Source organism: Poecilia reticulata, chromosome 22 (genome assembly GCF_904066995.2).
Source record: "Poecilia reticulata chromosome 22, P_reticulata-male-v2, whole genome shotgun sequence".
NCBI classification, from domain to species: Eukaryota; Metazoa; Chordata; class Actinopteri; order Cyprinodontiformes; family Poeciliidae; genus Poecilia; species Poecilia reticulata.
This window is the reverse complement of record NC_088851.1, coordinates 9,748,630-9,762,562: the sequence shown is the minus strand read 5'-3', so window position 1 is coordinate 9,762,562 and position 13,933 is coordinate 9,748,630. Positions and strand designations below refer to the sequence as shown.

Here is a 13,933-nt window from a genome sequence, read left to right as displayed (position 1 = left end):
ACCGGCTTCGGCGCTGAAATTGAACACCTGCAGCATTTAGTCCACTTCGCACGGTAAATCTGCGTGTTTTCAGACGTGTTTACGCGTGAGCCTGGAAGAACACTTGAGGTCGGACTCCTCAGTTTATCTGTGTGTACGTTTCCCTCGGTGGGACTTGCGTATGTATGGTTGACGCGTGATTGCAAGCTTCAGAGATTTAGTTGTATGTTTATCTTTTCTGGTTGCATTTTTTTTTTTTTTTTTTTGTTCTCAGTGTATATGTGTATGCACACACTTTGTTAAAGTTTGGTTTAGCAGCTTGGTTAAAATCCTGATGAGCACCATATGTGCTTGGTTTTCTTTATGTTTGTACCCCAAAGCCGGTTAGGCAATGCCATGTCATTTTCCACTTTAGAATAATGGCATTGTTGGCTTTTTCCCCCTCTTCTAGTTTTATCTTCCACTTTCTCCATAGAGCACCAAAACAATTAAACATAATAAAAAATGACATAAAAGCTTAATGCTTGGTTTATCTGGTTTGTTCTAAGATAACAGTCATTTATCCCTACTCGGCTTTATAAAAAAAATCCGACCGCTTCTTATCCGCTGTTTTTTCATTAGTTCTGCAAACAGGATGCTAGCTGTAATCCATAGGGCTATTGTTGACGGTAAAACACTTTGGTTTAGTCTCTATTTTCCCCTTTGCCTCTTTAATCTTTATTTCCTTTTATATCAACAAGACATGGCTTGTTGGACTTTATTAGAATTTATTCTTGCACAAAGCCAGTGGTTAAGGGAAACAACACCTCAGGAAATGCTTCTCGTTTCCCTTTTTGCATAACTTTTCCTTTTGTTATTTCACTTCCAGGATTATTTAACACAATGCGCTGCATTTTAATCTTTTCGATTTAGGCCCACATCCATCTCATAACAGTCCTTTTCCTCTGTACTCATTGAGTTTCCCAAACTTGTCACTTGGATTTTCATTCAAGTGTGCACCCTGATTGAATCAAACTGAAACCAAATCAAATATTTTTAAGTATATTTATAGAGCTTTTAATGGGAAACTGAATTTTTACAGTTTTAAGACCAGATTATTATTTTTAACACCAGTTCTACACAAACAGTGGCCTAATGGAAGTGAAAAATTGTCCCAAGAGTTACATCTGAATAAAATAATTCGGGCGAACAGTCTTTTGATGTCAGAATTTTTTATAATTAAAATTAAGAAAAGTGAAAAGGTAAAATCACATTTTTGACATGAGAAACTTTATGCTCACAAACACCCACAGTTACCCTGATGATCTGGCTCTTTACTCCTCCTGAATTCTCCGTCATTGTTGCGCCATTAGCTGTACTATGTTCTGTCTCCTCAGGTCTGGGTCATTGCTTTACTTGAAGCCAATATTCTTGCTAATTCATGAAGCCAGGGAAAATCTGGAACATGGATAACTTTTTTTCTTACCAAGATCTTTAGTGAAAATAAGACCGCTCACTATTTTCTTTTTTGTGTTATCAATTAGAAGCCACCTGTCATTTTTACATACCCATTGTGTTTTTTGTCAACAGTTATTTAGTTTATTATAAACAGTTTGTTTAGTTTAAATATTAGATCGTCATCCATTTGTGTTTTAGAGAACCAGGTTTCAGTAGGCCCTTTTTCTGTTCAAAGAGCGAGTTTCAAAATGACCTATCTGATTGTGATTCATTTATGTGTTGTGCTTTTAAGACTTTTAAATGGTTGGACTTTAAAATGGAAAAGAAGCTGTCCTTTTAACACTTGATGTCTTGCTTGGTGATCTCTGTATTGTTGGCCTTTGCTGTGTTTTCTCTGCCGCTGCGTGATGGCTGCTGCAAACGCTTTACGTTTTCAAAGAGGCTGTCCATCATGACCAACAGTTCAATATAACAAACCAAGTTTTTCGACCTTTAAAAATGTCGTGCCATTCTTTCTCCTGACTTTTACCATACCATTGTGTGTTTGCCTAAAGAATGAGTATGTGCTGATTCATTCTCTCTCTCCTTCTCTCTCTCTGTACTTTCCCAGGTAGGGCAGTTCAGTCAATTTCTCCATGAATGTACGTCACAATGATGATGACAGACCAGATTCCACTGGACTTGGCTCCGCCCCCCCTCTTGAACGGAGAGCTCCCTCTCATGCCTCACATGGTTAACGGTGACGCAGCGCAGCAGGTACATATACCTTTTCACACTCGCACACATCTTGTAGTTCAAGCCCCACCCTTCCCCCCTGAATACTTCCTCCTTATTCTCTCAGCATTTCCTATATGTTGTGGTTAATGCATCCAACAGGTTCTTCCCTTAGTCATCGTTTCATCACAAGTCTTGTGTGTACTTCCTTCGCGTGTTTGAAAAGCTGCCAAGACCTTGGCCTATCAATGACGTAGTCATTAGCTGGAGCACAAACGAGCACCTAGACAGATGAGGACAAGTCAAGTCATTTTCACGAAGGATCACTGCAGATCTTCGGTATTCTGGCTGAGTAAGCATTGCCGGGAGAAGAAACGAACTCCTAGAAGCTTGGCCGAAACAAATTTCCATCCCAGCATGCCACGTGCTTGCAAAGCATTTGCTTAAAAATACTTTAGACAGGGAGTTAAGTAAATTCTCCCCAACATGCTGCAAAGCCAGCTGGGCCTCTTTGAAAGCGCAGCACCTAGATGGACATCTGCTCAGGCGAAGGGAAGCGCAGTTCAGTGGAACTTTAAAATATTTGGTTGGAAACGTTTTAACACCGCGAGCTTTCGGTAAGAACAGGGATGAGAATGCTTTTTGCATCACTGTAGTCCTGCTCCCTCGCAGCCCAGAGGAAGTATGTTGGGAGTGTTTTGGCTGCGACACGGGTACAGTTATGCAGGGGGTTTTGGCCGTAGTACACAGCAGTTAGGGAGCTCTTTTTATCACAACACCCTGCAGTTTAAAACTTGGTTCCCAGTGTGGAATCAGGGATCTAGACCGATGATTATACAGATTTGACTCAGCATTTATGTGTCCACATGTGTGAATTTGTTTGTTTCTGTGTCTGTCGTACTTTGTGTGTGTGTTGTGTGTTTGTGTCTTATACCCTTTTAGCTTTTGTGTGGGCACTGCAGCGTCTGTGTTGAGTCTGAATACATGCTTTAAGTGCTTGTCTGTCAGTTTTCTCAGTATTTGTGTTTACTAGCCTGCATTTTTCAAGCTGCAGCTGCTGGTACTTTTTCTACACTGAAGCTAAGAGAGGGTAAGTATCTGGTACAGCCAAGATCAAAGACAACCAACTATAAGGTTTTTTTTTTAACCTAAAGAGTACAGTGTAGGGGGGGTTTGGAGCTGATCTTAAATTTTTGTAAACCTTTTACCTGCCAGTTCTGCTTTTGGCTTCCTTTTTTTTTTTTAAGCTAAAAGCAGAAAACAGCTGCTTCGGAGTGGCTTCCAGAATGTTTGTGTAGCATTCCTTCAATCACCAACCATTCATTTTCTATTTTAGGAGCAGAGGCGACATCACACTGTGTGTGAGAGAGAACTCTCTACAGAGTAGGTTATCATAACAAACAAACAAACAAACCAAAAAAAAGTTACTTAGCATTGTAAAATTCGCTGTGCAGCTCCAGGTCAGGGCCGACGAAGCTGAATATTGTCCGATTCAAATCACCAGGTGATTTCTCTGAGCATCTCTAATTAAGGGTTGAGTTGTATAACCTTCTTTTGAAGTTTAAATTCAGTATCGACTCTCTCTCCCTTTTCTGCTAAGATGAGTAAATGTTTGTTTTAAAATTTGTTACACAAATGTTAAAACCGCAAAATTGTGGTTCTAAGTCAGTTGGCCTGAAACTGCTTGTTTGTGTCTTATTGCCATTTCTTCTTATTGAAGGGAGGGTCTGGAAAGACGTAGACGAGGGGAACAAGTTTCTTTACAATCTATCGCAAAATGGCTACAATCCACCCAAATATGAAGATTTTGTCGCATTTCTTTTCAGATTTTGTGAATTCTACCTTAGCTCCTGCTCATGTGCAACACAAGCCGACTGGTTAAATCCAGCACCTATGGGGATAACAGTAGGTTAAAATGTAACAAAACATGTACCCATTAAAGCGAAGCATCATGGGTATACCCAACAGTCCGGTTCCTTTGACGCAGTTCTGTTTATTTAAGCCGCCACTCCTCTCACTCCCACCAACATGGTCCCATGTAAGGGGTTTTCTCCATCCGTATGTGCCGTGTACTATGCTGCCGTTCCCATAGCAACAGCAGCCGCTGCAGCAGCAGCAGCAGACAGAGCAGGAAGTGTGCATCCGTTTTGTGTGTGTGAGACGGGAAGGGAGCATGTTGGTGCTGAGATGGGAGAAGAAGCAGAGGCTACAGGAGGAACGCACGATACGAGGCTCGTTGAAAGGCACACCTGTGGAGCGTAGTCGGCACCGTGCTTGTGTGTGCATGCATGCATGTCCCTGAATACGTGTGCGTGCCTGGTGCGTACGCAATGGAGGGTCACCTGTTTCACATCTACAGCCATGTGTACAGTTTCAACAACCTGAACACGGAGAACATGACGGTAAGATGTTCTGCGTGCTCCCGTCGGGCTTCATCGGAAGAAGACCCACCCATCTGTCTAAGCGGTGTCATTTACTTCGCTTTCAGTGGCGTGCCCGCTCACCTATCCGTCTCAGACTAGGATGTGTGCTGTTGTATTCATACTGGATCTTCTCTGAGAGCACGTTTTGAAAGAAACCTGTTCTAAGATCGAGGTCTCAAAGTAGCCATTTCTCATTTATATGTGTAAATGATACTCTTTGATCCTATAGTCAGTGTGCCAAATCACCTCTGGAAATTATGTAACAGATGTGTGTATATATAAACTTTCTCCCTCAATACTTTATTTACTTGTGTCTTTCTTACAACATTTCCCTTTTTTATTTTTCTTGTGTCTTTGTGTTTTGACACAGGTGATTCTGGTGCAGGTGAACCCAGGGGAGACGTTTACCATCCGAGCGGAAGACGGCTCGCTGCAATGCATTCAGGGTCAGTCTTTGCTCATCACATCGCGTTATCATATTACAGCGAGGCCTCGCCATCAGTCCTTTGTGTGTCTGTGTGATTGAAGATTAAAAAAATAAAAATGTTTTATCAGTTTAATTGAAGTCAGTGACTGGCTTCACGTGCTGAACCAACCGAGACTTGTAAACTGGAAACGCATCAAAACAACAAGCGCATTTTAGGTACACAAAGCTGTTTTAACCCATAAAATGATGTTTGACGATTTTTTTTTAATGAATAATACCACTTTTAGCAGTTTGCGGAGACTTGTATATTGCAAATTGATCAAGTAGTACGAATTATCACAAATACGTTAATGTTTGAACTAAAACATCCAATCAAAATTCTTTATCCGTGTTAATCATAGTTATTCAGGACTAGTCAACCCACCAATATTTCGCCTCTCTTCACCATGGGAGGTGGTCATAAACACGGAACCACAACGAGATGCAAGGGTAAGAATAGACTGGAGATTGATTGGGACACTGTGACAGTCGGCAACAGAGGCGTTTAGCAGATTCTTCATACGATTCTCTGGTGTCCAGAGTTGCCGTGGGTGTGACTGATAAAATCACAGATGATATGGACAGAAAGATGAGTTTTCTTATTCAATATTCAAACAAACCTGGGTCAGGATCCCCAGCTGATCCCTACAAGAATTGGAAAGAAATAGAAGCTGTGAAATCTTGTCTGGAGAGTCTGAATTTAAAGGTATTTATTCTGCCGTAAAACATTCAAAAACTCCTGAATATTCCCTGATTACAGTCTTTTGGATGATTTGTGTAGTAAAGTAAATTAGTGTAAACATAAGGCAGTGGTTAGTAGTAATGCACGTTTGCGCCGATGACAGATGTGGTAAAACCGATCTGCCGTAGCTCCACTCTGGCTTCGTCAGATATCGGTAAATGAAAAAGACTGGAGATGGAAGCCACATTAAAAAGCTCCTAAAGATAGAAGGAGGTGGCAGAAACACGGGATTTCCCCCAGCCTCCTAGGAAATTCTCTCACTTTGAGGATGTCAGACAGCAGCTTTCAAAGAGCGCTTTTGTTTTCTTCGTGATCCCCCCCCCTCTTCTGCCGATCCCCGTCTTCTTCTGTCAGTCTTTCTTTGGCCTCGGAAATTTGAGAGAAAGCAGTTCTGGCCCAGACGCAGCCTGCCGCCCCTCTTGTAAAACCCTCACCACCACAGCACGCCGTGTTGTAGCAAACAACAGCCTGCCTCTTCTCCTCTAACCGCCATGTAATTTAATTTTCCTGAAATCAGAGGGATCGCCTCGGGCGAACCTACGGGCAGAGTTAATGGCAGATAGACGCGCCGCATGGTTGGATGGATGGATGGATGGATGGATGGATGGATGGATGGATGCAAGGACGGTGCAGACGCAAGAGACGCGTAGAATGAAAGATTTGGTGAAACGTTAATTACAGAACAGATGACGTTTGAATTTTGCGAATATGATAAACAGCAGAGAGGAAAACCAGATCCTGCTTTGCAGAAGGACGCAGTATTGATGCAGCTAAGGTCCCGTGGATGTTTATTTGTCTGGTTGCATGTGTGCACTTCCCCATAAAAAAGTTCTTCTGTCTCTGTGTGCTTTTTTTTTTTTTTTTTGTGGGACGTCTCCAGCTTGGCCTCATATTAATGTGAATATTACTAACGTTGAACGCGCACACACATGCATGCAGACTGAAGAACAAACTCCAGTTCTTTTCCTCCAACCTTCTCTTGAGGAGGTCAGTGGGTTTTATGAGAGGTGGAGTGTGGCGGTGGGTTTTGAAGACGGGACTGAGTCCCCTCTTCAGACCGACTCTGTGTGATTACCGAGACCTCAGAGCTCAGTGTTTGCCCTCGCTGCGTGTTTGCTCTTCAGCTCACTACGTGTGTATGCCTGTGTGTGTGTGTGTGCGTGTGTGTGATTTTATTGAGGGAGGTTGCAGAGACCTGAGGGCACAAGCGGGGACCAGATTTGAGATAAAACAACCTCTGTTTAGCTGTTGCTCTGCGGCGCAAACATGCACACAAACACGGATGCTCTCTGCCAAGACTGACCCTGTCTGGAGAGGTCAGGGCCGGACGGCTTTTCGCTTATGTTTCATAACGCCGTCACCTCTTTTCACTTGATGTTTTACTCGTTCGGCCCTTTGCTCCAGTTGATTATTACCCGATCTGGCATTGGCGTCTGTTTTCTTCTCATTCATACTCTCCGAGAACTACTACTACAGAGTCAAAAACAATCCAGTTTGGATTATTTTTGATAACTGACGTCTGGGTCAAATAGGAATGATTCAGCCTTTGATTTGTTTTATGGGTTTGACCCACTGTACCAACTCTCAACCAGCAATCCAATAAATTAAGAGACTTGGGTCTAAACTTTAGGAAAAAAAATTGAAATTTTTGTGTTGAATTGAGTCATTTTAACTGACAAGACAATTTGGATAATAAATCTCCTACTGAATTCATAATATACACTTATCGGCTACGCTATTGGATATCGCATATTTGTCCAAGTCATTGGCCTTAAACCCAGCAGTTTCTTGTGTGTAATTAGCCGGCAAACGCTGTGGAACAGTTTCGAAACTGGACATATACAATCGAATCATTCCACGTTTTATTGGACCATTTTAGTCACGTGCTTCAGTTTTATCTTCCTTCCCTCCCAGGGGTTTTGTTGCTTTGCTCTTTTGATGCTCGCTTCTTCTTTGGCTGCAGCTTTGTGTGTCAGCGAACGAGTCGAAGCTAATCTTCCTGTATCCGTCTGCCAATTAGCAAGTTCGGTGTGGATATGCGAGTGTCTGCGTGTCTCTGTGGCCTGTCTAAAACAGACTGACCTATCGATGCTCCGGAGGGGGGGGGAAGGCTTCAACCAACCCCCATCACACACACACACACGACATGCTTCCACACACTCCCCAGTTTCTAATCATCCTTGCCACCTCTCCCTCTCCACCGTTTTTGGACCAACCCCCCCCCCCCACCTCTCCTCCCTTCCCGCCCCGCCGCCCTCCTCCCACTCTGTCCCTTCCTCCCCTCACTAAGACCATAAGACCATTCCCCTGAGCTTTCCCACACTCACATCAAAGGAGAAGACTCTGGAGGGTGTGTTAGAGCACCCTGCTCTGGAATTTCAGTGTGTTGCCATGCGCTTGCTTGCGTGTGTGTGTCTGTGTGTGTTTTACAAGGGCGAGTTGGTTGACTGGGCTGTTTGGTCTTTGTTGAACTTTTTACGAGGGACGATGAGTCCAGGGAAGGGGGGCTGAGACACAGAGGTTACACCACCACAGAGGATGTGACATCACAGTGCTTCTTAGGTGGCAGCACATCAACATTATTTGTCCTTTTTTCTATTGCATCTAATAATTTTGGATGTAGGTTGAATATTGACGATATTTAATTCTTAGTTATTACACCTCAAGTGTGTACACGAAGCCGTTATAGACCATGTTCCACCTGCTCCCTGCAGAACGTTTCCTGACGTCCGAAAGCTTTTTTTCAAACGAGCCATGGCTGTGCGTAACCTCTGCGGTGTGTGGTCACCACTGACTCTGCATACATGTCATTCTGCATGTGTTATTTGGACAAAGCAGATGGGGAATCAAAGGTCTGGTTTGTGTTTTGCCAGCAGATGTGTGCAGCTGGCTCATACTCTCTCTGTGTCTTCACTGATGCTCATTTCCTGTCAATGTTCTGCTGCACCGTGATTGGCTTATTTAATATATTAAAACTGACGTATTGCTTTGTTTTGATGACGATCACTGCATAGAACCGTCGCAACCAGACTTTGTCTAAAACGCACTCTACATCATTCATTCGTGAGAACTAAGTGTGACTTGTGAAGGCACTACTGTTTTAATAAAGATATTAAATTTTTATCCTTACCTTTTTTATTTGCAGTCAAATTATGAATGAGAAGTGCTCAAATGCCCAAAGTTGTTTGAACAAAACATTTTTTTTGTTTTGTTTTCAGGTTAAAGCTACTAACTTTAGCACAATGCCTACTTTCAGAATACATTTCTTTGAAACAATATGAAATACGATGTCGTTTTTTTTTGTATAAGATTCTGACTCTATGGTAAACTGGAGTAAAAATACTATAGTTTCACTGTGTAACACACAAAAAAATTAAAAACATAATATAATTTCTTTGATTTAAAACAAAATTGTTCAATATTGTGTGAAAGTGCTAAACTACTATAAGATAGACCTCTACAGTTGTGTTTGGCTTTTTTGTTTTAGCTTGTTTTAGCAGTTTGTGATACATAGAATAAAAACTGTCTATACAGTGTTTTTCAAGTATATATGGTCATTGTACATAATAATCTTTATCGCCGTTAGGTTTTCTTTTAGTTCATAACTTGTCAAATTGCATTTTAACACATTACTTTAGTAAAAATATCAGCTTTGATTTTGACGCCATGGCTGTCCATGTTCATCCCAATCGGAAATATTTCCAAAAATCTCTGATAAACATTGGAACAGTATGAATAAAAAAATGTGGCATTTCTGAAATTGCAACTTTTAGACTTTTGGCTTAGAGAAGTGCCAGAAATCGGGCCTATTTTATTTTTAATGTTGCTTTCAGTATTTGTCATGAATGGAAGTTTTATATCGGCATTGCTTTGTCCTAAATATATTCAAGAGGGTAAAAGGTTTATACTTTTGCGTGAAATGGAAAAATAACAACTGTAGTCCATCTTGTGAACACTTTGTACTGCCTACAAACTACTACAAAATTTGGAATTTTTTATTTTGTACTTATTAGTTTTAGCACTCTGTTAAAAGCAACATTACAATCTAGAAATAACATATATTTTAAATCTTCGAACTTATACGTTTGAACAAAAGCTTTTGGTATTGGGGGGTGGGGGGATGCATCCTTGGGATCCCGATTTAAGAAACGGAAATAATGTGGTGATTTTTATTTTTAAGTTTCTTCTGGCCTTACTTTCGTTCCTGTTGGTGTTTTTTTTCCCCCTCTGCCTCTGTTAGATGGATGCAGCTGATATAGCTTTTCCTGGGTTCACTGCATCACTACAGAAGCTTCCTGAGGTTTTCTTTTTTGCCCAGCCTCCAGCCAAAGTGTGCACTTCTACACTCGGGACCCTTTGATGTAAATGGAAATAGCTGCTTGAGAGAGATGTGGTGGAAAGTCCTGCAGCCTGTGTTTACCTCGAGCCAGATGGCTCTAAACAAGCTGGGGGGAGAAGACGCAAATACATTTTTCTCCGAAGGGCTTAATTTAGTGTTCTGTCCCCTTTGCAGCTTGTAACCAGAAGGGGTTATTTTAGGTTTCCAACCTGCCTCAGATCCAAATCCCTCCCATGTGGGGCAGCCTGACAGGTTTAATGAAAACTAGTTCTCTTGAAAAGAGAACTAGTTTTGTCCCGTCAGCTGAAAGTCCCGTCAGCTGAAAGTCTTAATATGTTTATCGAAAGTAACTATTTTGATCTAATTTAAAAAAAAATCTGAATAAGTGTGCTTGGTTTAAAAAAAAAAGGAAAAAAGCTCCTTCTCGTCATTTGTTGGCTTGTCTTTAAGTGTGTAGACATGCGATTAGAAATGTCAATGGGTGTGATGGTATTATTGCTGCACATGCGCCTCGCCCCAGACATTATGAATCTTATAACCGATTTCCTGTAATTGTAGGTGCTTGAAACGGTCATTGTCTGTGACCTTGTAGTATCTGAATACACTTTATGACTCTTGAAAATTAAGCCCATTTTAAGATGTATAATGATGCACCAATAAATATATGTAAAAGAAATCCCCCCCATTAAACGTAAGAAGATTAAATCAATTGGAAAATATGCAAAATTTTCATTTGGCTTTTGCAATGTGGAAGGAAAACGTCTGGTAAAAAAAAAAAAAGATTTACCATCTTGGTAGGTTTTACTTCATTCTGTAGAGGAAGTTCAGTGAAGTCAGGTCATTGTACAGTTAAAAGTGGCTGTCAAGAATAATGATGCTTTTTTTTAATTTCTTCTCCAACTTAAAACAGAAGCATAAAAAAAAGTCAGTATTTGGTTAAAACTATCCATCTTCTGTCCCAAGACTCGCATAGACCAAACATTTAGGTTAAATGACCAGCTTTTAGTCAAAATCTTGAACAATAGTTGGTACAATGTTGCTTTAAATGTTGACCTAAAAAAAAAACCCGAAGCAGTGTATTAAAGTAACAGGGTTACAACTAAAACTAGTTAACCCAGCATTTTGGTAAAAGAATAACTTTGCTGTAGTGTAGCTTTCTAAGGTTACCTAGGTACATTTTTTTTGTGTTGCTTTCAGCTTCCATCCCGTGCATAAGTGGTTATCATGTAGGATTAATATTTTTTAAGATGGGTTTAGAAACTACTGGAACAAAGAGAGGGATCTCAAAATATAGTCTTGACAGACAGTCCTGTGAGGGATTTTACCTACAAAGGAGTTGCCTACAAGATCGTCTGCCCTGCAGGCAACTGTAAAGCAGGTTACAGGGGTGTGTTTAGCATATGGATCTTAATTTTGCGTTGCGTCTCATTGCATCTGGGGAAACTGGTCGCCAGGGGAGACGACTCTCACTCCAGGTGGTGTGTGATGGAATGTGATCCCTCTGGGCACACATTTTGTGTTTGCATGTGTGCCTTTGTGTGGCGTACCTGCTCCCTTTTTCTTTCCTCCACCCTCGACATTCTCCGCTCAAAAGAAACAAAAGAAAATGGAGCGGATTGGCTTGGTTCAGCTGGCACAAGGTAGTTAAAACATTGACTTCAGTGTGTGCGTGCGCGCATGAGGCAGAGAGAGTTGATTGTTGTTGTATGCCCTGCCCAGTGCTCGATTATAAACTCGATGCCCTCACAAAGTAGGCCATGAGGAGGCAGACTGAGGAAAAGAGGATGGAAGTAGCAGAGTTGAAATAAAATGCAGGAGGCAGATGAATGAATATGGTTTGAAAGAAGTGAAAGGGGAATAAGAGAACTATGTGCTGCATGTCTGATCGTGCCATGCATTCTGGATGAGGCCGCTACCTTTATGCAATGACCCCAGCTACCTTTGTAGCTGCTGCTCCTGCTGCCGCTGCTACTGAGTTGATCTACTTTTCCAGCTCATACTTGCTGTTCCGACTGGCCCACTTGGGCAACCTGGGAGAGGGAGTGGTTTGAGCGGGTAGAAATGGATGACTGGAGCTCTTGAGAATACAGTGAGACTGTGTGAAAGTGTTTGAGCAGCAGCTGTGTAGAGGAGGTAGCTTGCAGAAGCTTGCCTCCGTTTCCCAGACAGACGGAGGCAGAAAGAACGATCTTTTCCAAGAATGAAATTCTTGGCACTCCTGCGAAGCTCAGGGTACAGCTGGAGCCGTTCCCCTTCTCTCCATTCTCCCTGCCTCCTCGTTCAGTTTCTCTCCATCCTTCTCTACTTCCTCCCTTGCTTCCTGGTCCCCTCGCCCCTTGTTTTTTCTTCCAATTATCATTTTTCATAATTTTCAGACTTGCTTTCAAATGTTTTTTTTGTTTCTTTGTCTAACAGATCTGCATGTTTTTCCTCATGGTGCCTTGCAAAAGTAGTCATGCACCTTAAACTTTTCCACATTTTCTCTTGTTACAACCACACAATGTCTTTTTTTTGGATTTCATATTAAACACCAATATAAAGAACTGCACAATTGTGACTTAATAAGCAAATTAAAAGAAACAAAAAAGACTAAAAGTGTTGCGTTCATTCATTTCCCAGTCCCTATGAGTGTTTTTGGGACTCTTGCTGTCGACTTTTTTTTTTTTTTTGTGTGCAGATTCTTCTTTACAATATAACGCAAGCTCAACCAGACTGCAAAGAGTAGAAGCAGGGGACCATCTAATTTCACTTGTCAATTGAATTTCAAACTGGACTTTCACTGGGCTATTCAAGCACATGAATATCCTCTCATGTAAACTGCTCCAAGGTAGCTTTAGCTGCATGTTTAGGTGGTAAACGTGCCTCGTCTCTGCAGCTTCCAACACGTTTTTCTCCAGGATTTCCCCTCTACTTGGCTCCAACCCTCCGACTGATGCAACCAAAGCTCCCTCTTTTCAGTTGCAGTTTGCTTTTCTTTAGTGATCGCGTTTGTTGAGTTGCGGGCTAACAGCTGTCCTGTCAACAGATTCTTTCTTCTGAGCTTTGGATTAAAGCCTAACCTGGTCTTACACACCTCCACAGTTTCATCCCTGACCTGTCTGCTGTCTTCCCTGGTCTTTGTGTGATGCTCTTTGTTCACTAATGTTCTCTAGCAAATTTGCAAGGCGCTTGAAGCACAGCTAGATCTATACTGAGGTTTAGTTACACACAGAAGAATTGTTGACTTCAGAGGAAAGGGGAGCAGAATATAAACTTATGCCACATAAGGCATGCTTCAGGGCTGCAGTGTAGGCAAACATGCGAAAGTGATACCAGTTGGCTACATTTTTTTGACTCCTTTCTGTCTTTTTAATCATTGTAATGCCCTCATCAGTGTTTGAGCTTCAGCTTCCTGCCTCTTGAACAAAATACAAAACAGTTGTGGACATCAAGGAGGGTGAAAGTTCAGCAACTGAAATGCCGATTAATTATTGGTGTGAAGAATATCTATGAAAAATATCTATTGCTTCAAATCATGTTGCTATATTTACTACAAGGATTAGATTATTCCCATTTCAAATTTTAAATATTTTGAAGAGAAGTTTGCTTTCAAAATGTGACAGAGTTCCTCTGCACAGCTTCAAGTTCCACAAGTCATTGTTTACATCATGTGTGTGAGTTTCATAGGGAAGCCCCACTTCGTTTTTTTTTTTTTTTTTTTTTTTTTTTTTTTTTGCCCTTGCTGATCAGATGGGTTTCAGTAAGAGCCAAGAGAGTTCAAGGAACGACCTGAGACACCGGTGTCTCTTCTGCTCTTGCATATATACACGGTGTTCACCACATCTGTTCCCGGG

The 13,933-nt window shown here is 41.5% G+C and overlaps 1 protein-coding gene across 5 annotated transcripts in view; it reads left to right on the top strand.

Annotated features, from left to right (window-relative positions):
- Positions 1-13,933, top strand: part of fndc3ba (fibronectin type III domain containing 3Ba) — a 104,029-nt gene that overhangs the window by 27,419 nt on the left and 62,677 nt on the right. For 3 of the 5 annotated variants that reach the window (XM_008399218.2, XM_008399215.2, XM_081602983.1), the window contains exons 2-3: positions 2,027-2,172; positions 4,924-4,999. In XM_008399218.2, the coding sequence (XP_008397440.1) occupies positions 2,056-2,172; positions 4,924-4,999 (193 nt within the window). In that variant the 5' untranslated portion in view covers positions 2,027-2,055. Of the gene's footprint in view, positions 1-1,741; positions 2,173-2,202; positions 4,533-4,923; positions 5,000-13,933 lie in introns of those variants that run through there. The other 2 variants (XM_081602982.1, XM_081602984.1) reach the window with 2 other exon arrangements.